Here is a 24,572-nt window from a genome sequence, read left to right as displayed (position 1 = left end):
ACCCACGTCATATCCTGATCGGACCCTTAACGTCGACGTTGTAAAACAGATGCTGCTGCTGCTGCGGCGGTTCAACGGGGCTAACGCTAGCTTGTCTGAATCACGGTTTTTAGCTAGCCGACGACCCAGAAGACCACGCCGACACGTCGGAGGCACTTAACATCTTTTATCGGAAGACTGATTCGTTTGAACACGTCAAAGGGTAACAGAGGACGTCTTACTGATACTAGCTCTGCTGATGGCGTTTCTGTGAACTCCTACCCTGAAGGAAACCACGTGGACGATACCGAGCGATAGAATACGAGGGAGAAGCGAGGATAGAGGCGGGGGTGCCGAAAAATATGTATTTGCCAATTTTCTTACCTAAGACAATTGTGTAAACTACTAATAAGACACGTTAGCCCCTAGCTAACGGGGCTGACCCCTTTAGCCGAGCGGTTAGTGATGTCGCCTTGTGGTGCAGTACACCCCGTATCGAATCCCGCACCAGGCAAGAAAATAACCGGTTACATTGGTGGCAGCGGTGGGATCCGGAAGTGTGCAGATCCTCAGAAGTCTCTTCGGAGCGCGGGAAGAACAAAGCGCCAGGGCGCGCTTCCGGGAGAGGGTGACGACTGTAAACTACTGATAACACACGTTAGCCCCTAGCTAACGGGGCTGACCCCTTTAGCCGAGCGGTTAGCGACGTCGCCTTGTGGTGCAGTACACCTCGTATCGAATCCCGCACCGGGCAAGAAAATAACCGGTTACAATTGTAACGTTAATTGGAAATTTTTTTAAAAAAGCCCAAAATATTTAAGTGCTTACAACGGCATCCATTTTTAGATGCAGTCACTCACAAAAATAATTATGGAAGTCATACCTTGACCCCCGACCCCCGTCCCCCATGGTTCAATGAGATGCTTCTCGTCCACTGATATCAGGAGTGAGGCCCAACACCCAACAAAGGGGTGGAGGCATTTTTCTCTTTTTAACGCGTTCTTTTGAAAGTATAGACAAGGTTCTTTGAAAATTAGACGGCGCACACAGCACGTTTCGAGGAGGAAGGGACTCTGACCGCATCAGTGGTCTGTCTCCTGTGTGAGGGAAGGCTTATCACAGGCCTGACCTCTCTCCCGGCATCACTCACGGGCTGTGACTGGTCCGTATCTGTCTGGCTGTCAGTGAGAAGGTCTGAACACTTTTTTATCTGTCCTCCCCCTAAACCAGACCGGCTCCTGCACCTAGACCGCTCCCCCGCAGTGTGTCTGTGTCTGTCTGTCTGTCTGTCTGTGTGTGTGTGTGTGTGTGTGTGTGTGTGTGTGTGTGTGTGTGTGTGTGTGTGTGTGTGTGTGTGTGTGTGTGTGTGTGTGTGTGTGCGTGGTGTTTGTGTGCTACTGTCTGCTACTCTAGTGTGTGTGTGTGTGTGGTGTGTGTGCGCTACTGTCTGCTACTCTAGTGTGTGTGTGTGTGTGTGTGTGTGTGTGTGTGTGTGTGTGTGGTGTTTGTGTGCTACTGTCTGCTACTCTAGTGTGTGTGTGTGTGTGTGTGTGTGTGTGTATGTGGTGTTTGTGCGCTACTGTCTGCTACTCTAGTGTGTGTGTGTGTGTGTGTGGTGTTTGTGCGCTACTGTCTGCTACTCTAGTGTGTGTGTGTGTGTGTGTGTGGTGTTTGTGCGCTACTGTCTGCTACTCTAGTGTGTGTGTCTCCAACTGCGCGTGCCATTTGTGAACGTGCACACATGCCTCTGCCAATGTTGTGTCATTATCTACTTGCGTGTGTCAGCTCATGTGTGTGTTTTTTTTGCTTTTATTGACGCCTTCGTGCGCGCGCGTATGGAAAAGGGGTCTGGTACTATGCGTGTGTACACATGAGTGTGTGCAAGTATGTCTGCCTGTGTGTGTGAGTGTTCACTTGGTTGTGTGTGTGTGTGTGTGTGTGTGTGTGTGTGTGTGTGTGTGTGTGTGTGTGTGTGTGTGTGTGTGTGTGTTGTGAGCAGAGCGAGTGTTCAGTTCATACTGGCACCGGTACAAAGGGTGCTGCTGAGTCCAGACAATGCGGTGGATGAATCACAGATATCATCAGCACCAAGGTCCGGAGCTGGAGCCGAACCACGCTTTCCAAAACCGTGCGGATAAGACACAAGATAAGCAGCGCCACACTTAATGGAGACCGACTCGAGTGGACGCGTTTCAAAGGGGCAGGGAATCCAATTGGGTAAAACGACCGTGGGAGCTGCTTTGACCACTTCCTCGTCCGCACAATGGCTGCTTTCATCACGTGGATCTTTGATAAACTCACTTTTCACATCACCACCCCCCCCCCAGAAAAAATGTGATGCTGAACGCTGGGATAATGAAATGACACATTTTTTCTGAGCGATGACAGAAAGATGAAAAACGATGTGTCCAATAACTGCTGGGTAGTTTGACCCTGTTTGATGATGTGTAACTCGTCGGATGCGGCGGGATTAGGCCTGGATAAAGATATTCCAGCTCATTCAACATCTGGGAAAACACACACTCGCTTTGAATTGCTTGAGAGAAAATGAAAAAGTCAAATATCGGTTCCTCGTCGCCTCCAGTGTGGCTCAAATATCGCCTAGCAACCAGTTTTGCATTGGAAAGAATAGGATAGAATAGAATGGAATAGAATAGAACGGAATGGAATGGAATTGAATGGAATAGAATAGAATGGAATAGAATAGAATAGAATAGAATAGAACGGAATAGAATAGAATAGAATAGAATAGAAGTGTTCACTGTTTTTCCAAAGGGAATTTCCTCTCGTAACCAGTTTGACGCCAATAAACAATTTAAGGTAATAAATTATACAAATACTGTAACAACAATTATGCTTATATTCTAATACCATTACACTGTCTCTGTCTTTATGTCTGTCTCTAGCTTTCTCCCTCTGTCTCTTTCTGCCCGTCTCTGCCTGTCTGTCTGTGTCTATCTCTAGCTTTCTCCCTCTGTCTCTCTGGCCGTCTGTCTGCCTGTCGGTTTGTCTGTCTGTCTGCCTGACTGTCTCTGTGTCTGTCTGCCTGTCTGTCTGTCCTTGTCTCTGTCTGTCCGTCCGTCCGTCTGTCTCTCTCTGAAGAAGACATACCACTTTCCATTTAATAAAAATCACCAGAGTTTAAGGCAGCCTCCCCCGGTTAAAGCCTTATAACAAGTTTTAAAGCTCAGAGAGAGCGGCAGAGGTCAGTTCAACTGAGGAGGAGGAGGAGGAGGAGGAGGAGGAGGTGTTTTAATTTGTACTTCAGGGGTAGCGGCGGTATTTGGGGTGCGGGGGAATTAAAGCGGTGGTCCGCAGAGAGACCCGGGGTCGGATTTCAGAGTTTGAGGGACGCTCGAGTCCCGCAGCACTGAAGCTGCCTTTGTTTCACCGAGAGAGCGAGAGAGAGAGAGAGAGAGAGAGAGAGAGAGAGAGAGAGAGAGCGAGAGCGAGCGAGAGAGAGAGAGAGAGAGAGAGAGAGAGAGAGAGAGAGAGAGAGAGAGAGAGAGAGAGAGAGAGAGAGAGAGGCGAGAGGGGAGCGAGAGAGGAGAGAGAGAGGAGCGAGAGGGGAGAGAGAGAGGAGAGAGAGAGCGAGAGAGGAGAGAGAGAGCGAGAGGGGAGAGAGAGAGGAGAGAGAGAGCGAGAGAGGAGAGAGAGAGAGAGCGAGAGAGGAGTTTTTAAGGACGGAGGGAGTGAGAGGCAGAGCGGGCTCCAACTCACATCCCACATGAACAGAGTGACTTTTGTGCGGACTTGAACTCACATCACCGAGAATGACTTTACGGTAAATGGGGAAGGGGGGGGAAAGCAAAAGCCGCACAGCGCACGACTACTTCTTTTTTTCTTTCTTTCTCACGCACTTTATCTGCTCTCCGACGTTTTTAATCCATTTCTCCATTTCTTCATTACGCAGCGTCCCCCCCTGGTCCTTTGGATTATATCTCCTGCTGGGGCTGTGCCGTGTCTCCGCTGCCTACCAGCTTCTGGACGGTAGGTGCACCGGTCCGCCCAGCCCCCGGCGTGGCACGCGCCAGCGCGCGCGCGCCTCGTGTCGCGGTGGTTTGACTTGCCGTCTCGCGGCCGGGTCACCTCGTCTCTTCCAGCCAATGGCCGGACTATGAATGAACGCGTCCGATCAGAGACCTGCCTGCGGGACGGACACGTGTTCACTGCTGCGGCAGATCCACCTGGCGCCGTGCCTCACTAGACCAGCTCACGTTTAAACGATAGGGACGTTTCTGCATGCGTGTGTGTGTGTGTGTTAGAGAGAGAGAGAGGATCTCCCGATGACGCAACGGCTTCTGTATTCAGCCGCATCCGTCAGCCGCAGGAAGCAGAGGTCACGGACGCTGCTGCCGTTCAGCTAACGCCCCCCAGAGTGCAGCATGCATAACTTTCTGTCCGTCCACTGCTCCTGACACACATGCCTAATATGCCCTTGGGGGACTCCAACCGACCCCATGACTTATTAGGCTTACCTGCTGTGTGTGTGAGTGTGATGATGGTTAGTTAGGTCGGGCAAGGCACGGTCCACGGCGTTGTCCCCGGCTTTTGTTCTCTCCAGCTCAAATCTCATCTCTCTCCCACCTTTAAAAAGATCAGTGACAACATCAGTAGGACTCTGGTCTCAGTGAGAACATCAGTAGGACTCTGGTCTCAGTGAGAACATCAGTAGGACTCTGGTCTCAGTGAGAACATCAGTAGGACTCTGGTCTCAGTGAGAACATCAGTAGGACTCTGGTCTCAGTGAGAACATCAGTAGGACTCTGGTCTCAGTGAGAACATCAGTAGGACTCTGGTCTCAGTGAGAACATCAGTAGGACTCTGGTCTCCGTTAATTAGCAGCACCGGTGAGTGAACCCCCTCAGCGTGCACGCTCCCAGACAAGGCTTGCACCCCGCCATTCAGCGGGTGTAGATGACCTAATGCCCCGTGCTGCCGATTAGGCCTATTAGTGTCTTATTAGTGAGAGTGGGGGAGAGACGGGCAGAGAGAGAGGGAGAGAGGGGGGGGGGTAGAGGAGGAGTGGGCAAGCGCGTCCATCCTGATGTGGGTTGGTGTGCACTGCGGTTGATGGATTGAAGGTCACTGCCACCGAGTCATGTTGGGAGTCCGCCGTGTCGTTAGTTTCCACTTTGACCCTGTGAGGGACAAGGCAGCATACCGTCAACGTTCACGTCAGCGGACTGGAATCCAGAGTGATATTTAGGATTCTTTGTGTGCACGTGTGCATGAGAGAGAGAGAGAGAGAGAGAGAGAGAGAGAGAGAGAGAGAGAGAGAGAGAGAGAGAGAGAGAGAGAGAGAGCATACACATGCATGCTTTTCTGCATTCATGTACCTATGTGTGTGCATGCTCATGTGTGTGTGTGTGTGTGTGTGTGTGTGTGTGTGTGTGTGTGTTTAGATATCGCGGCCTATGATCACCACAAAAACCTACATGTTACAAGAGCACCATTGTGTGGGCCCCGTTAAATAATGACAGGGTCTCTCCAGCTAATGTGGCCCCACGGAGCTTAATTGCCTGGGTTTGACATTCTGAATTAAACACCACGTTGGCCACTGGCAGAAGAAAACGAACACAAACCGCGCTGCACTAAATCACCGGCTGCAAGTCTGTGAAAAAAAAAACACAAAAAACTTGGAGAACGATCTGCTATTGAAATGGATCGTGACTGTGGCGAGGTTTGCAGAAAGTGACTCGAGAGAGAAGAGGACAGCAACCTCTTGGCTATGTGGACCAGGGGAAATAGTTTGCCTCCAAGAAATAAATCCCAATCGAAGTTTAAAAAGGGGGGGGGAGGGAGGGAGGGAGGGAGAGGGGATTGCTTGGACGGCTTTCCTCAGAGTGTGTTCTGACTGAAGGGCGAATAATGGAGGGGGGGGGGGGAATAGTGGGATTTTCACTGGCCGGGTTCCCCTACTGTACCGCTCTGCTGTCGGCCCGTCTGTACCCCTGCCCGTACTCCTAAGCCCCGCTTTGTCGTGAGTCATGGATCCAAGGGGAAAGGGGGAAGAGGAGGCCGGAGGAAGCCGGAGCGCTCCTGCCAGATTGGATGTCGCGGAAGAATATTTCCAGGCACTTGTCCTACTGTAAATAGTCTCGCAAACAGTGACGTTGCTGTGGTGACCTCTGCGTCGGTGCGTGCCTTTGCTGAAACTGAGCTGATCCAGTCCGTCTTCGGTGCGTGCAGACTGCCAGCTAACGTCCTTCTACTACCGCTCCCCTAATGTTTTTTGGGGCCAATGTAGAAAACCCGAGACCTGGCAAGCCTTTTATTGCCTTGGCTGGGCGAGATTTGTCAGCTGCATGCTGAACAAAGTCCGACACATACACGTGGTCTGTTAGACGAGCCAGTCAGTGTTCATCCACACTTTTCACATTATACACAGAATGGATGAATGAATGGATCAGCCAGTCAGTTTCATGACGAATTCATGGCTGTATGCATGCACATAGGCACGTACACACACACGCACACACACACACACACACACACACATCTACATGCTGCTCACTCCTGGCATATGCCATCTGTTGAACACACGATAAACAGTCATTTATTGGCAAATGTTTTAATTATATCGATGAACTCGCTTTAATCAGTCTCCATTAAAAAAAAGATGACGACGATGATTGCAAATCTATGGACCATACGAGTGTTGTGGGTGAAAACTAGACTGGTGATTGCGTTTCCATTAGAGAAGAAAAAAAACAGATCCTCATCTAAGCTGGAGGATGATGCTTTCAGCTGATGACGGCGTTGACTTTTGGATGACAAGTGTCTCGTGCCAGGAAAATCCATGCACTGGTCGTTAAAGGGAAAGTTCGCCATTTTTTTTGGTGTGTGTGGATGTCCAATCAGTGTCGATGGCAAATTTAGTCAGTTGAAGCGACAGATTCGTCAGCGCGCGCGATATCGATCGAGGAATGTGAGTTGTCCTGGTCGGAAGTGCCTACATGGACCAGGATGCATTGCGTGCGCATACCCCCAAATCCCTCCAAACCCTGTCCAGCTTGTGGAGGTGGGCGTTACTTGGGGGGGGGCTCTGTGTACAAAGAGTGACGTCTTAAAATCTTCACTCTTCGATCAGAAAACCGAAAAAAACGTCATTAATTGGATATCGACAACAAACAGGCCTCGATCACACTGATCACACGATGACGACACACTGGACAACTTCATGTCCAGGGTGTCTCCTCCCCGCCTGCCGCCCGGTGACTGCTGGGATGGGCTCCGCCATCCCCGCGGCCCTGACAGCAGGATGAGCGGTTCGGATACTGGATGGATGATAGGACAATGTGCTTGCCAACAGGGGATTTAGTGGGAGGTCCGCTTGCTGTCATGGTGACGGATGACAAACGTGACCCGTCTCGCGTCAGCTTTGCAGATTTGTGGCAACATAACGTAGCGACTTCGGGGGGGGCGGCGGCTGGGAGACCGTCGCCACGGCCGGGACGCGAACCCGTGCCTCCCACTCCGCAAGCGACAACGTTAACCAGTCGACTAAAGGCTCCGACCCGTTAGTCAAGGACCAACGTGTCTACTTATCCATGCACGTTACAATAGTGTAACCTATTTTTCTGGACTTGCCTGTTAGTGATTTTAAGCTCCTGTTATAAACTGTTGCCACAGTATAGGCCTTGAGCTCTTATTTTGAAGGCTGAAGAGAGAGCGGAAGTGCTGTACGCAGTGTTGTTGCTGTGGAGTTCTGTTGGGGGAAGAATCCAAATACGGAGGTTCCACTTTATTTGGATTCTTCCCCCAACAGAACTCCACAGCAACAACACTGCGTACAGCACTTCCGCTCTCTCTCCAGCCTTCAAAATAAGAGCTTAAGGCATATACTGTGGCAACAGCTTATAACAGGAACTTAAAATCACTAACAGGCAAGTCCAGAAAAATAGGTTACAATAGTATAGAAAATGTCCCCTGGTTTCCCTTTCGAACTATAACAACGATTGCTCATTGGTTGCCACTGCTGCTAACATTAGCATTGCTAATTTGCTATCGTCTGTGCTCTGCAAGACGGGTATGACCTCTGCTCCCAGCGCCGTCTGATGGTGGCCAGGTCTTCTCGGGAGTCACTCGGGTATTACACATAATGTTAAACAGACCCGGGTTAACGTTATGTGTAACACATTCTCGGACTCGATTGGCCGTATAAGACGCAAATACAGGTCTTGGGTTTGGTCTCGCATCCTCGGGTTCGGGTGGACCTGTGAAGACCTCTACTCTGCAGCTCAGGTCCTGGATGGTCCCGGCGCTGGGTCCCTACCGGCCGTAGTCCCCCTTGCTCGGCTAATGCAGGAGCAGCCTCGGCCTCTCTCCACTGCATTTCTTCTTCTTGCTCGAATAAATACGGTCGAATACCCAAGTCAGCCAAAACGCTTTAAAATGTACCCTCGTCCACAACAGCCCCAGCACTCATAGTTTTTGCGATGGCATTTTTTTTTTGCTGTTGGAAACGTCCGTTAGTTTGCAATACAAAGTGAAGAGAACAAGGACGTTTCGCTTTTGAGTGGCATCTAGAGCAGTGGTTCTCAACCTTTTTGGGGTCCTGGACCCCCTGCGTATTTTTGATCTACCCTGAGGACCCCTCCACCTGATCTTGGGGGAGGGGGGCCAGCGTGCCTTCTTATCCATGCACGTTACAATATACCATCATGCATTGCGCTGAAATAAAAATGGCGGACGGACGAGAGGAGAAGGAACGCCGTGAGAGAGAGAGAGCTGTCGTACAAATGTAAGCAATTTCCCGTTTAACTTTCGATGACACGTTGAAGTTTGTTTTAACAGTTTATTAGCGTTGTCATAAATCGCGAATGCGTTACGCCACTACGGCACAAATCGCGGCGTCGATCCGACACGTTTTAATTGTGCGACGGCTGCGACGTGATTAACGGCGCAGAGAAAATGGCCGGAGTAGTGTCCGAAAGTGCTCGCTCATTTTGCCAGACGGTTAATACAAACCCACGACTTGCTGCGTGAGGTGAAAGTCCCGTGAATCATCCCGCTGTGGTTGTGGAGTGATTACTGAAATGGCTGGTTTTATGACTCATCCCAGGTTTGACTCATACTGCTTCTGTAATGGTAATGGGTTATTCTAGCAATGGCCCACAGTTCGAGTTGGTGTACTGGCTGGCTGAACAGATTTTTTTAAAGCTGCAGTTTCTTGATGAAGTGGATATTGATGTAAGGATTGATCGCATATCAAGCGGACTCTCTCTCTCTCTTTTCTCTCGCTCTGTGTTTCTATATAATTCTCTTAATCTGAGTGAATTTCAAGATTGCTGACTTGTCAGGGTTGCTGGTTGCTGTCCAACCCCGGGTCGTCCTCTGTGTGGGGTTTGCATGTTCTCCCCGTGTCTGCGTGGGTTTCCTCCGGGTGCCCCGGTTTCCTCCCACGGTCCAAAGACATGCGGGTCAGGTGAATCGGCCGTACTACATTGCCCCTACGTATGAATGTGTGTGTGTGTGTGTGTGTGTGTGTGTGTGTGTGTGTGTGTGTGTGTGTGTGTGTGTGTGTGTGTGTGTCTCTCTCTCTCTCTCTCTCTCTCGGCCCTGTGTGATGGCCTGGCGGCCTGTCCAGTGTGTCCCCCGCCTGCTGCCCAATGACTGCTGAGATCGGCTCCCGCGACCCCGGGAGCAGGATAAGCGGTTCGGATAATGGATAGATGTTTGTTTTTTGTTTGTTTGTTTGTTTTAATGATTTCAAACAAGGCATGGTGGCGCAGTGGTTAGCGTGGTCACCTCACAGCAAGAAGGTCCTGGGTTCGAACCCTAGGGCTGTCCAACCTTGGGGGTCATCTCAGGTCGTCCTCTGTGTGGAGTTTGCATGTTCTCCCCATGTCTGCGTGGTTTTCCTCTGGGTGCTCCGGTTTCCTCCCACAGTCCAAAGACATGTTCTAGGTCAAGTGAACTGGCCATACTAAATTTTCTCTGGGTGTGAATGTCTGCCCTGTGATGGACTGGCGGCCTGTCCAGGGTCTGCTGCCCGATGACTGCAGGGATAGGCTCCAGGATCCCGCGACCATACTTAGGTTAAGCAGCTTGAATAATGGATGGACGGAATTTCAAACAATTCCTGTTTCCAGATTCCAGAACCTTCTATTACTAAGCAGAGAGGACACGGAACTGTTGGGGTTGCAAGAAGAAAGTTTCTCGGTTGTTTCCAAACAGGAGCTGGGAGGAAAATACTCTGATTGTGTGTGTGTGTGTGTGTGTGTGTGTGTGTGTGTGTGTGTGTGTGTGTGTGTATATGTGTAAGACAAGTGGAAGACAATATCAGAAATAGGCAGAAGGAGAGGCATTAAGAATCAAACAGGAAGAGGTAGATGTCGACAGAGAACAGACAGACAGAAATAAACGAGATGACAGAGGGACAGGGGAAGATAGAAAATATGTCCAACAGACAGACGAATAGACAGACAGAGACAGATAGACAGAAAGACAGGAGCAGATAGAAATCGATAATAATCGAACAGGTCCAGACAGAGAGCAAAAAAACAACAACATATAGTCAAAACTAAGAATTATTGGCTGATTCAGGCAGAGACCCAAAAGGCAGCTCAAGCACCGTCCAGACTGTTTTGAAATGTCTGTAAAGCAAATTTTCCTCATTGTAACACCACTTAGCTGTGTTATTATTTCATCATTCGTTGTCTGTTTATCTTATTTATTGTATTTGTTGCTGTTACTTGGGTCAGTGAGATGAGAAATTGTCATGATTTATTTGTCCATTCCATTTCTTCATGAGTCAGCGATGTGCTGTAACAGCTGAAAATCTCATACTGAGGTCATGTAGTCCAGGAGTGTGTTCCACGTGTCTCTGTACTAGGGACTAGTCGACTATCAAAACCACTAGTCGACGCTGTGCGTAGTTGTAGACCAATTGTTCATCTGTGGTTTTAGCACTGTGCAGTAATAAAGTAGTGGCAATGCATCTACAGCAGATATGCGGCTGGGGGTGCTGTGGGTAGGTGGACATAACTTTAGTTGTTGGATAACCTAGATTTGTTTGAACAATCATTTTCTATGCCATGCCATGTTAAAGGTGCTATATATTCAGCACCAGCATCTCAGACCAAACCAAAAAAACCAACTCCCTCTCCTCACATTCCTCCCACCTCCCCTCTCCTTTCGCGTTCTTGGCTGTTATTTCATTCGGTTTGGTTGGAATATTGATTTTTACTGTATAGAGTTATTTTATTAACATTAGTAACGTATTTAGCTCGGAAAGGAGCTATTTCTTCGATCTGCCGAGTGAACTAAATCCATGTAATGTAGCTTAAGTATTAGCTTGCTCGCTATCCTGCTAATGCTAGCTACCTCACATGCACTAAGATACATGCGCAATGCGCTAACGTGAACGTTCGGCCAAACCTATGTTCTGTTGATAGGTGCTACCTAGCCGTTCTGCGCATGGTTAAGCGAGGTTAGAGTTAGGGTTGGGGTTAGACTGCTATCAGTTCATGCTACAGTAGCATTTTTTGACAAGGCAGCATAAATCATCAGAACACCGGCTTCCAAAACAAAGAACAGAGAAACTCGGATTACAACACACACAGAGGGAGTGTGTCTTCATTCTCTGTCCACCTACCCACAGCTGCTGTAGATGCATTGCCACTACTTTATTACTGCACAGTGCTAAAACCACAGATGAACAATTAGTCTACAACTATGCACAACGTCGACTAGTGGTTTTGATAGTCGACTAGTCGACTATTCTGTGAAACCCCTAGTACAGAGACAAAAAACAAATTCCCTGCTCAGGACGCCATTACTACCCCCATGTTGGTCCCGCCTACATTAGTTAACCCTTTACTGGTTGTATTTGAGAGCTTTTTGACGAGAATTGATCGTTGCTGGGTGAAAGAAATATGATATATCTCCCGCGATTAATCGACTACTTTTTCGGAGTAGTTGATGACTACTAACATGCAGCAGTCATGAATGCTGTACTGTGTACCAGATAGTTTCTGTTTACTTCACACAGCTGCAGCTAACATCAACATTTGAACTGATATGAGTGAATGGAAAAGCAGTGAATAGCTTCCTCAGGGTTCTTTTCATTCACTTACCAAACTTATAAATCATGAATTTTTTTTATGGTTGTCTTCAGTCAATAGTCTTGAGGTCGTTTGGTTTCCATGCATAATTCATGTTTGTCGTTTTATGGTTGTCATCGCTAACATCTCAGTCCTTTTTTACTAAGATGTGTGGTTCCTTAATGCCTTATAAAGTCCAGTTTAGGTTTAGGGTTCTCTTTTCAAATCATACCAGTTGCATGTGTAAAGAAACTAAATTTCATTCTAATACATAACTTAAAATATCAGTTGAATCATGGTGGAAAGAAAAACGGACCAGAAGATATCTAAATATGGCCTATTGAAAACAAGCCACTATGATGACTCATGGACGCAGCTGATGGAGAGACTGAGCTGGCGGAGGTAGGTGACCCTGCTCCCAGCAATACAAAGGAACCAGGAAATGGATCAAAAAACAGGAAGTGCTGTAATGGAATTCTTCCGTGTGTTTGGGGAGGTAATGATGATGATGATGCTCTAATGTTAATTTGACCTTTGCTTTTGCACCCTTATTTTATTTGTCATTCAAGGGCAAATTTTATTTGGAGTTCCATGTTCGATGGGATGGCAAACGTGATTTTGGAATTTTTGCTTAGGAACTTTTGATTGTACATTTTAGGATGAGTAGAAACACTTTTCTCCTCGTTAAAGTAAACCTTTCACAGCCTACACACTTGTGCATTACCCAAACGGATCCTGTGTTTGAGTCCATGGACTTGGTTCTTTCTGGTGCCAGTTTTGTACAATCACCCCAGTATTTGTCATCGCCATGGTTTTGCCAAGAAACTCTGATGGTGTTGATAGAGTCCATAATCGACATGAATTCCTGATAATTGTTTATTCCTGGTAGTATTTTCCATTAAACTTGCATTAATTCCTCCTTATCTCGGTGTCGGCCATTTTGAGTTGAAATCAAAGCCTTTGGCCATCAAAGGGCCTCCATGCTCAACTGGTCTGCTTTCTTAACACTTTGATGTGGTCTGACGGAGGTTTTTTCTCTCCCTTTGCAACCTTGGATACAATTTTGGTTGACAGGGATCAAATGAGATGGCGGCTAGACTCCCCTTCCTGCGTCTTGTTTTTCAAGATCTCTATGATGCTTTTGAAAGGGTTCCATTCCAAACATTTTGTTCCCTAATAGTTATCAGTCTGTCATTGACCTAACAATTCTGTTCCCAAATACACAACGATTTGTTTAAGAATGGTCTTGATACAGCTCAAAAAATGCCAACAGCAGACAGTATTTCAGACACCATTTATCATCTGTTCTTACATAATCCAAATCAGTGGTACAACAGCCTTGAGTCTATCCCAGTAGGCGGAAGGCACAGACATCCAGTCTCTCTCAGGGCCTGCACACACACGCACACACACACACCATTCATACCTATGGCAGATCTGGAGTCTCCACTTCATCTGACATGCATGCCTTTGGCTTGTTGGAGGAAACCGGAGTACCCGGAGGAAATCCCTTGTGAGCATGTGGAGAACATGGGAACTCTTCACAGAAGGGCTGGGATCATCAAACAGCACTTACCTTTAAAGACCCAATCCCACAACCAATTTCCCCTTGTCTCACCCCCCTTTTCTGCCATGAATGGCATTTTGGCCTGACCGCAGCAGCGGGACAAGCCCTACTCATGCAGTTGTCCCTGAGTGAGTGATGGAGTTTCACCGTTGGTCAGACGGCTGAGTTGGGGTTTCCCCATTGGCCGTTGCTCTTTCAAAATGAATCGGTGTGAACAGTTCGATTACGTCATCGGCTGTTCACGGAACCGATGTCAATAGAGCCGCTTTTTAAACGTAGTCGCGCAAAACCAGCCGTATAATAAATGTAGTTGCAGTCCAGCCATTTACATGGTTTTTAACCTAGTTCTGTTCTTTTTGTTGTGTGCTTGATGACGTTTGTGTCTCAGGAACCATGTGACCGACACTACCAACGAGCGATGAACAAGTAAGGCCACTTGACAATGTCATGCAATGCATACAAAAAATGTAGATTTTCATGCAGTAGTAGCGGCAACTACAGTTACCTTGGTTAAGTTTAGGGTTAGGTAGCGGGTAGTGGATTGGCGATCTTGATTGAATCACATGGTTTCTAAGAGAATGTCTGCGGAGACTCTCAGCCTTAGCGTCGAAACGAGTCACATCTTTTGTCCAAAATGTGACTTTTTAGCGCGTGTATTTTACCATATTTATAGTAGCAACATTGCCTTAGAAGGTTTATCACTGTTCTTTGCTGGTCATCAGCAATCATTGTGATATGCTATGTCATTCAAACCGTTTTGTTTTGGAATGAAATTCATGTTAAACGTCTGTTTGCTCTGGTCAGCCTGTGTCTGGTTAGTCATGGTACGATGTGGCTCAGTTTGTTTTGCAAATAATTAGAGGAATAGCTGAAGGAGAACAGGGTTTTCAAATGTGGACTTTTTACCTGGAATGTTATTTATGTGTTCTTGGTTACACTGTAATAGGAATTGTCTTTGGCTGGACCAGATGCCCATTCCCCCGTGTTACCCTTTGTCATCAGAACAGACTTGGGTAAACTGTTCCCAGATCAGGGAATACGGTGGCAAAGCATGCACAATGCGCGAACACACACGGACTCTCCACCGTTGAGTCGTTCAAATCTCGTCTCCAAACCCGTTTTCATTACTTAGTTCTGAATTGAAATGATCTGCTTGTATGTGTAGGTGCGTATGTGGTATCTCTTCATGCATGCTGTTTTATCTGCACTTGTTTTGCTCCCCTTTTTGTTGCACCCCTGAATTTTTCAGCACTTCGGTCAAAATTAGTTGTTTTTAAATATGCTTTATGAATATATTAACTTGAATAGACATGTCAGATCTTAGTTCTTATTCCCATTGTGTTTGACAATGCATATTGAAGACATTGCTAGGGGTCGCTGAAGTTCAACAGCTGACTGATGACCTCCATGGTGAAGTCTCCCTGTGGTAAAGCAGAATTTCGGGAAAACAAAAGACTTTGAATTATGTGAGTCTCCAAGGACGGCAGGGGAAATTGCCATTGATGGAGAGTGTGTCACACACACTGACACAAACTACATGGACACCTGGACGTACATTGCTTACATTCAGTTCTCTGCAGCAATGTGTTTGGACACTATGATATAAAATTATGCCTGCAACCGCATGGGGAGGTGTTTAAAAGTGACCATGGGTGTATTCGGTCCAGTGAACAATAACCACGTTATATAGGACGTTAAAAGAAATATTCACCATGTAAAGTCAACATTCATAGGGGGAATTAAACGCTCACGGTTCGCTGTCAGAAGGGCTCAGAGGGGCATCAAAACTGCAATTTATAAGAATTCAAAGTGGGCTGAATTAGCCTGTTTATTTTTCTGGGAGTGACCAGCTTCCTGGCATCGCACCACAGAAGCCTGGAGAAAACCATGGAATTTATTATAGTCTGGAAAGTGTCTGTCAGGGTGGAAAGATAGTGTTGAAACAAGCAGGTGTCTGTTCTGCAAGAGAGAGAGAGAGAGAGAGAGAGAGAGAGAGAGAGAGAGAGAGAGAGAGAGAGAGGATGTTCTGTTTCTAGCTGTGGAGCATCTGAGTGTCATGGGAGGTCACAGGGTGTACTGCATCTCTTTGTTTGTGTGTGTGTGTGTGTGAGTTTTGTGCTCACACGTGCGTTTTTTTTATGTACTACGTAAGTGTCCATGCGGGCTATTTTTGTACGATATAATTTTGGGTCCTGACATAATTTATTTTGAGACTTAGGAAAATTCAAAATACGTGTGTGTACATGGGCTTGTGCTTGTGTGTTTGAGCATTAATTTGATTCATTTGTGTGTGTGTGTGTGTGTGTGTGTGTGTGTGTGTGTGTGTGTGTTGCTGTCAGAGGAGGGGTTCACTGATGACAGAGCAGCTGTCAGAGAGAACAGATTAATGAAGACTTCCCGTTTGAAACCAAGTTTGTTTTCCCTCTTTTTCTCCAAAATAAATGGAGCGCTGATTCCTCCTCGCCTGTCTGATCTCCTCTTGCGGCAGGATTCTTCTGCCGAAGATGAGGATGTTAGCGTTAGCAATCAAGCTAACGCCTACTTGGTGTATTGCCAAATGAAGAAAAAGCAATGCTGAGACCGCCTCGTTCCTGTGTACCGCCGTACACCCGTGTATCTGAGCTACCGTCCCGTTCTGCGGCCCACAGCTAAGGTAAAAGGTAAAACATGGCGTGGAGGTCATTTTGTCCACCACCACCCCCCCCCCCCGCTGCTGACCCGCAAACACAAAGTCAAGGGCTCCTTGTTAAGAGAGATCGATCCAAGATAACGCGTGTCCGGCAGTGTCTCCAGTTGAGTCATTCATTCCTTCAGGTCAAGCCGGGTCGGAGGTCAGCCGGGATGACCGCATGTTGTCTTAACCCTCGCGGCTTTGGTCCGGGGGTCTCCCTCTCTTGTCTTGGTTAATGGATGGCTTCAGGTGGTCGGTGGAGGGGAAACAGACTTTAAAGAGAGTCTCCACTTCAAACGGTTCCCGGCACAGCCTACAGCCTCTTCTCTTCTTCTTCTGGGGTTTCCTTTGTGTCCTTTTTTTTTTTTTGGTGTTCAGAGCGGCGATGGAAAAATAGCCTTTTTGTTTTGAGAGGCACCCGTTTGACTATTGGAGGCACTGTGGCGTCCATCCATGATCTCTCTGTGGTATGAGGGCTCACACGTGCGTAAAATTGTAATTGTAGACACATTTTTCTCTTAAGCTTACAAATGGAGAGAGAGAGAGAGAGTGTGTGTGTGTGTGTGTGTGTGTGTGTTTGAGGTGTATTACTTGAAGAGTGTGTGAGTGAGGATATCTGGGGATTATTTGCTGGTGGGAGGTGGGGTCAGTTGGTGGCAGGTTGTAATTGCAATGTCTGTGTGTGTGTGTGTGTGTGTGTGTGTGTGCGCGTGTTGTGTTTGTGTATGCATGCATCTGGTTTGCAGCTGTGTTGTTTTTGACGATGCAACAGCATACTATGGACTGACTTTCTGAAATCCCACCACGAATGTAATTGATGATTTGGTGTCAGTTTACTGTTGCTCCCCTACTGCTGGCTTATAAACATGAGCAAACGTCTCTCTCTTGTCTGTACCTTACTCTCCCTCTCCTCCCCCTCTCCCTTTCTCTCCCTCTCCTCTCTAAGCAGTTGGTCCTCTCTCTCGCCCTTTCTGTCTGTCTCTTCCTTCTCTTCTCTATCTGTCTGTTGTATGTATGCCTCGTCTTTCTCTTTCTGCTCGTCTGGATTTTCAGATCGGTCGATTTCATTTCACTTCGGTTATTCTGGAGCCCAAACCACCGAGCCATTGTCTTCTCCTGTTGTCTTTGTCAGCATTTCTACTCTCTACTCTCGTGCTTTGCAATTTTTATGGCACTTTTTCACCCTCCCTCCTCCCCTCTTTGTCTGTCTGTCTCTCCCCCCCCCCCTCTCCCTCTCTCTGTGTCTCCTCGTTTCATAATTCCTCTCTTGTCCATGTGTTCGTTGGGTTTATTGGCCGTCTCTCCACCCATGCACGTGAACCAGCTAAGTGCTGTTTTCCTTTGTGATTACAGACTGTGAATCCACACTGGAAATTAAAACGACAGAGGTGGCTTGTTTCTTTTCAAGCTGTGAATTGTGAGAATCAGCAGCTCATTCTCTCACTTTGCTTTGTGGCCGGCGCGCTCACCGCCGCCGCTGTTTCGGCTTCTTGCCTCCTCTCATTAGCGCTGGCTGTGATTATATTTGTTTCTTTTGCTCCCTTCTGCTCCCCAAACCCATCAGACTGTGGATCCTTGCCATTGACAAAACCTAAAACCTGGCAAATCCGCTTTGTCCCTCTCCGGATCAGATTGTGTGGCTGTGGGATACCGCTCCATTTAGGGCCTGTATAAACCTTTTTATATGTTCCTCTATATTACTACATTTACAATCTGGAAACTCTAGAGGTACTTATACATGCTTCTGTTGTGAATTACCACAAAAGTAGAGTATGTGAGGCTAAAGTATTATCATTTAACACCCATTGCACTTCTCCTGGATCACCACCTTGCCATGGTGAAGCTTGCCTGTGCCAATGATCCCAAGAGCTGTGCCGTCCGGAGCTTGGCTCCTGGTAGGGTCACCCAAGGTGGACGGGTCAAGAGGGAGGTTCCAGACGAAGCGTGATCCAACAAAGACCTCAACGGCGGAACTGGCGGAAGATGTCTCCAGGTCACAATGGCAAGGAAGGTGGATGAAGGCTGCAACAACGGGTGGTTCCCAATATTGGTTCTCAATGCCATTGGACTCTGGCCACCCCCTGCCAACGACCATGTGGTGGCTGCTGGCGCATCAGCCACTCCACGTAAAAAGCTGTCACATGCAGGTGTCCTCCCATTATGTGGCTCCAGGGTCGGCCTCTTCACCCACCTGAGGACCCAGAGGGACCCAGAGGGAGGACGGTCACACTCGACCCCAAGTGATCGCCGATGATGATGGTGCTGTGAGGCAGGCTTGGCCTCCACTCATCCACCTCCACTCCACCTGCCACCTGTTTGGATCTGCTACTGTATAGTGTCAAAGAACAAAGATCTCTCACAAACGTGGGCCATGTGTTTTTGCTCTGTCTTGGGTTCTCCCCCTGCGGTGTCAAAACGCCCATTTTCTGCCGTGTTTGATTCTGCGAACACTTATTTTGTGTTTCGACACAGTATGTAACACAGTACAGGTGTTTTCACTGACATATCTTTCACGTTTTGTTGTCAGATGTCAATGTTCAACAACAGCAACTTAAGCTTGAAGACGGCTTGCTTTTCACAATTGCAGTCGGTATAACAGCAATCACAAGCTCATATAACATGGTGGAGTCAGAACAGGGAAATATCCTCCGCCTTCTTTACATACCACAGTATGTACATGTACATTGTCATGCTGTTGTCTCATAGCGTCTCTTGGGTAACGCACAGCATCTCTTCACAGGAAGGCAAAGAGGGCGGTCAGAATCATGTTTATTGGCCATGTAGGTTTTGCATAAACATGGAATTTGACTCCGGTTTTGTGGCTCTCTCAGAGTACTTAACATAGAATAACAACACTACAACACAACACTCTTCAGATATATACACAGGGATTGACTATATACAGGCGAAATAAGAGGTGCTAAAGTGCAGTGGTGCAGAGAATATATCAGAGATGCTGAAATGGATGTTAGCAGGTCACTTACATACATGCCTGAGGTAGATGTACATGACAGAACGTACCAGTATATGTACAGTGCACAGTACAGTATATACAAAATGGTTGAATTTATTTGACAGTGTTAACCGTTCATTTGAATGACAGCCCGCGGAAAGAAACTGTTTTTATGTCTGGTTATTTTGGAGTACAGTGCTCTGTAGCGCCTGCCAGAGGGGAGGAGTTGGAACAGGTTGTGACAAGGGTGTGATGGGTCTGCAGGGATGTTGCCTGCCTGTTTCCTGACTCTGGAGATTTATAAGTCCTGAGTGGACGGCAGGTTAGCACCAATGATTTTCTCTGCAGACTTAACTGTCCGTTGTAGTCTGTCCCTGTCCTGTTTGGTGGCTGATCCAAACCAACCAGTGATGGATGTGCAGAGGACAGACTGGGTTATTGCAGTGTAGAACTGAATCAGCAGTTCCTGAGGCAGGTTGAACTTCCTGAACTGGTGGAGAAGGTACATCCTCTGCTGGGCCTTTTTGATGATTGTGTCTATGCTGGATGCCCACCTTAGGTCCTGGGAGATTGTGGATCCCAGAAATCTGTAGGTTTCACCACAGACATGGTGCTGTTGAGTATGGGGAGGAGGGGGGCAGTGTTGGGGGATTCCTCCTGAAGTCCACTATCATCTCCATAGTTTTGGGATGACAGGTGAATGTTTTGAGAGGCTGAGGTGTTGTGGAGCTCCACTCTGTTTGTGGTGTCTCCCATGTAATTGAGTTCTTGTTTATTCTAGTCAATGATTGGCTGTCATTAAATCTTACTGTTATTATCATAATTAGCCAATTATACATTCTCATGGGGCTTTTAAAAAGATCAGCCAAAACTGTACGGTGTTGTTGAGGAAAGACTGTGGCGTGCATTTTATGTCTTTTTGTTGCACCGTCTCTTTTGCAGAGCTACATCTCAGTTGAGCCTGCTGTAATGGTGGATTCAGTGAATTTAGAATCCAGCTTTAGTGACTTCAGCTTCTTATGGTCCAGAGATATTTTATTGTTCATACCTGTAAGCTCACAAAACACACAACGTGTCTTTAAAGGGGGATTTGAGTAAAAAAATAAATGGTCTCAAGCCACGATAATAGAAGTTGTTGCTTATTTCACCAAAGATAAATTGAGGTCCTTCAAACTTGGATTTAGCCAAGCAGCGTACTGAGATGCTCGGCTTCACACTCGTACAGCTGCATACATTCACTCCTATCGGCTGCCAAGACTGTAATGAGCTCCAGGCTTGTGTACCAAAGTTGACAAGCACAGCAGGGCAAGGATAATTGGCTGAGGCGATTATTTTGAATTTACGGGTTTAAATTGAGTTATTTTGGATCGTTTTCAAACATTATTGCTTAACTAGTTAATGTTAGTTCCTGAAATGTAAGGGTAACTAAGAGTTTTTGTTTTGTTTTGTAGTAATTGATTGGATGGCCGTACCCTTATGGAATTAATTACTGAGTTGTGAGGTGCAGCTGGGATGGCACCAGCACTGCAAGAGTTTAGGGTTCAGTTCCCATTGTTGCTTAATGGAAGGAGCTGGGCACTAACACAGCCGTGATTAATGGCCCTGTATTCCGGTGCAGTTCAGTTGGTATGCATACAGCATACCAATCACTGCAAAGTTTATGGTTTCAATTTCCACAGCGGTCTTCAGTGTCAAGCATATAGGCAGTCACATGTTACTGTAATGCACTTGAACAGAAGTCAGCATGATCATTTTGCTTAGCAAAGATACTTGAAGTAATCGTGGGTTAATAATCGCTCCCTGGGTGATTTCAAGTATCATTATCATGTATAAGTGAAACGCTCTTTTTTTTTTTTCTAATGATGGTTTTAACATCTGAAAGCGTTTGACACTGTCTAAGGGAATGTCGCTGTCAGGATTTTGATATACTTTATTAATCCCCATGGGTAAATTCTTCTCTGCACTTAACCCATCCTAGCTGTGTAGCTAGGAGCAGTGGGCAACCGCCGTGCAGCACCCAGGGACCAACTCGGGTTTTTTTCCCATTGCCTTGGTCAGGGGCACAGACAGGAGCATTAACCCTAACATGCATGTCCTTTTGATGGTGGGGGAAACCGGAGCACCTGGAGAAAACCCACCGCAGACACAAGGAGAATACGCAAACTCCACACAGAGGATGACCTGGGATGACCTCTAAGGTTGGACAACCCCGGGGTTTGAACCCAGGACCTTCTTGCTGTGAGGCGACAGTGCTAACCACTGTGCGGTGCATGATGACGGTAAAAACTCATAGGGGAATTTTTAAAACACAGATAAAGAAATATATTCTTTTTTTGTCATTCAAGTTCCATTCAGACACAGTGACTGTGTGAAAATGGACTAGTTAGTATGGCTTAGACAATCGGTTTTCTGAATGTCTGTCATTCTTCAGTACTGTCACCGATCAGTGGCCGGTTGGTCAACAGCAGATATCCAGATGTGGCTTTCATTCTTTCAAAACAGCCTCTTCCACAGGAGAGGATCTTAACACATATCTGCTTTCCGAACTCCTGCACACTTATTTTAGACGTCTACCCCCCCAAAAACATATCTATTTCCCTGCTGTGTCAGCAATCTCCTTCCACTCTCTCAACAAGTCTTGAGTCAAACCTGGCAACGTTCTCATTCCCAGGGATTTAGAGCAATGTATTTTGTAAAGGGGAAACACAAGGATGTTCACAAGCGTACCAGGCAGCTCTGGTTTCCATAATACCACCTCCGCTGGTGTGTCACCATCGTAAAAAAAATACAAGGGCACATTTGGAGGTCTTTTATACTTGGCAAATGAAGGAAAAACAAGCTCTGCTGTGATTGTCTCCTCTGTGTTGTCATCAGGAAAACACGGTATCTGTGTACTGATTGTTTCTCTAAGCTCACTTTCAGAAACAACAAAACAAAATGACTCTGGTCTGTTTCCATTCCAACAGTGCGCCTTTTCTTAAACAGCTGAGTCAAACTCGGTAACATACGTAGTAGTCAAGGTGACGGGGGGGAGGGGGGTTCATGATTTTACTGTGGTGCTGTAAACCACGAGGGGTTAACTGCTGTACCTGGCAACCCAGGCGTTGAAAATGCCCCTACTGACAGCAAATATTAAACATAAACTCTGCAATGGCTTCCTCTGAGCAGTAAGAACAACGGTGAAATCAACTGTTCTGGATCCCAACCTAACCGTCGGCTATCATGGTAAATAGAAGTCAGTTTTGGGAGAGAAGGCAATCCGAATCTGAGTGATATGTGTGGAAAATTTTACACAATTGTTTTTCATATTACCTTACCTTATTTTCCTTTGTTCCCTTTCGGGGGTTTAATGGCGCACAGTGAAGCGAGCCCTGCAAGCCAGGGTATTGGAACTGAACTCGGTTCCTTTGGATTTTGTAAGGCCAATGTCAGAGTTTGTGCTAATGCAATATTGCTGAAGGCTACGTTTTTTTTCAGGGAGAGCCATTTCCCCAATTGTTTGTGGGTAACCAGAGAGAAACCCCAAGCCTTGTATCGCTTTTCTTTTTTAAAATCTTGCAATCTGGCGTAAGAAAACGAGAAACACAAAGAAAAAAGTCAGAATTTAGGATGTATATTGAATAAATGACAAAATGAGGAAGTAAAGGGTGTTAGCGGTGGTGGTGTTTGCTGTCATTGTTGGTTGCAGCCATAAGAGCATTACAGAAAAAAGCACAGGCTATGCCACTATTTCTAAAACACTTTGTTGTTAAAGATACTCAGCGTTTTCAGTACCATGCCAGTTAGAAATTCAATTTAACCTATATCTGAGAAAAAAACTTGGGCTTTATAAAGCCTTTTCCTTCTCTGTCCTCTGCTCCCCTCTGCTTATCTCTCCTCTCCTATCATCTCTGCTTTCCTCTCTTCATTTTTTTCTTGCATGTCTGCTCAACATGATCTGTGTTTTTAATGCTGAAATGGCTGCTTTTAATCTAATGAACATTCCCCCCTCCAAGTGTTTTGACTTGTGTGAGATGAAGTTTGTAGAGCTGCTTTTAAGCCTTTTGCTCAAGTTTCCAGCAGATGATGCAATGTGTTTGTAATGGTTTGGATTTAGAAGGGGGGGGGGCATATAGTGCATTGTTTTATCAGCTTTGCCCTATAGAGGGGAATTGTTTTAAAAACCCTAAAGCACCAAAGTTGAGGTTAACATGGTGCACCACAAGGTTATAATCTAGGTCTTCCCTACTTTTTCATGGGAATGTAATGTGGTTTCAGTAGGTTTCCCCCATATTAATTTTGCAACTGTGGCCTGCCACTATTGCTCCAACTGCTTAAAAACATGTAGAACAAGCAAAAAGATATAAAATCCCAAACACCTCCAAATACCATAAATGCAAAAAAAAAAAAAAAACCAAAACATAAAGGTTCTTGAACATGTACTAGAAACAGAACCAGATGAGAACTGGAGGTTACGAAAACAAAATCACCCAAATCTGTGTCTTCAGGTTGATGTAAGACACCGCTGTATCAAAGAGTTGAATTTGCTTTGCAATGGGAATGATAGAAAGAAGAGTCTGTGACGTTTGACCTCAACCCAGGCTGAAGTAGTTTACAGCAAGAAGAAACGAAAAGAAAGAGAAGAGAATTATTGAGCAAATTAGCATGCTAAGAGCAAGAGGGAGTGAGAGCTTGTTCTTTTTTTTTTAATAAAATGCAATTAGATATGAGGATGAGGTCAATTCCCTACAAATGTTTTTTGTTTTCATAATTCATAAATTGCAAATCTGGGAAACTTTAAGCCCTTAAAAATTCAAATCTACGCATCAGAGATTGCCAAGCCGTAAACCCTCCAATACAGCAGAAAATTGTTCTGCCAAAGAAATAAAAATAAATCTTCTTCACGCCTCATGTTTGTTCCTGACAGCAAATTTTCTTTTCTTTTTTGGATTTTTTTCTCCCCAATTGCGCCTGGCTAATTACCCCACTCTCTTGAGCCGTCCTAGTCACACATGCCTCCTCCGATACGCGTGGAGTCGCCAGCCGCTTCTTTTCACCTGACAGTGAGGGAGTTTCACCAGGGGTACGTAGTGCGTGGGAGGATCACGCTGTCTCTCCCACCCCCTCCCCCCCGCCGAACATGCGCTCCGACCGACCAGAGGAGGCACTAGTGCAGCGACCAGGACACATACCCACATCCGGCTTCCCACCCGCAGACACGGCCAATTGTGTCTGTAGGGACGCCCGACCAAGCTGGAGGTAACACAGGGATTCAAACCGACGGTCCCCGTGTTGGTAGGCAATGGAATAGACTGCCACGCTACTCAGATGCCCCTTCTTGGATACCAGTATTGACTTGGTCATTTCTAATTG

The 24,572-nt window shown here is 46.6% G+C and overlaps 1 protein-coding gene across 1 annotated transcript in view; it reads left to right on the top strand.

The window, feature by feature from the left end:
• Nucleotides 1-3,642: 3,642 nt before the first annotated feature.
• Nucleotides 3,643-24,572, top strand: part of LOC130129500 (collagen alpha-1(XVIII) chain-like) — a 94,181-nt gene continuing 73,251 nt past the window's right edge. The window contains exons 1-2 of the mRNA XM_056299046.1: nucleotides 3,643-3,763; nucleotides 3,893-3,969. Of these exons, the coding sequence (XP_056155021.1) occupies nucleotides 3,753-3,763; nucleotides 3,893-3,969 (88 nt within the window). The 5' untranslated portion in view covers nucleotides 3,643-3,752. The remainder of the gene's footprint in view (nucleotides 3,764-3,892; nucleotides 3,970-24,572) is intronic.

Source organism: Lampris incognitus, chromosome 19 (genome assembly GCF_029633865.1).
Source record: "Lampris incognitus isolate fLamInc1 chromosome 19, fLamInc1.hap2, whole genome shotgun sequence".
In the NCBI taxonomy this organism is placed as follows: domain Eukaryota; kingdom Metazoa; phylum Chordata; class Actinopteri; order Lampriformes; family Lampridae; genus Lampris; species Lampris incognitus.
This window is presented reverse-complemented; position numbering and strand designations above follow the sequence as displayed.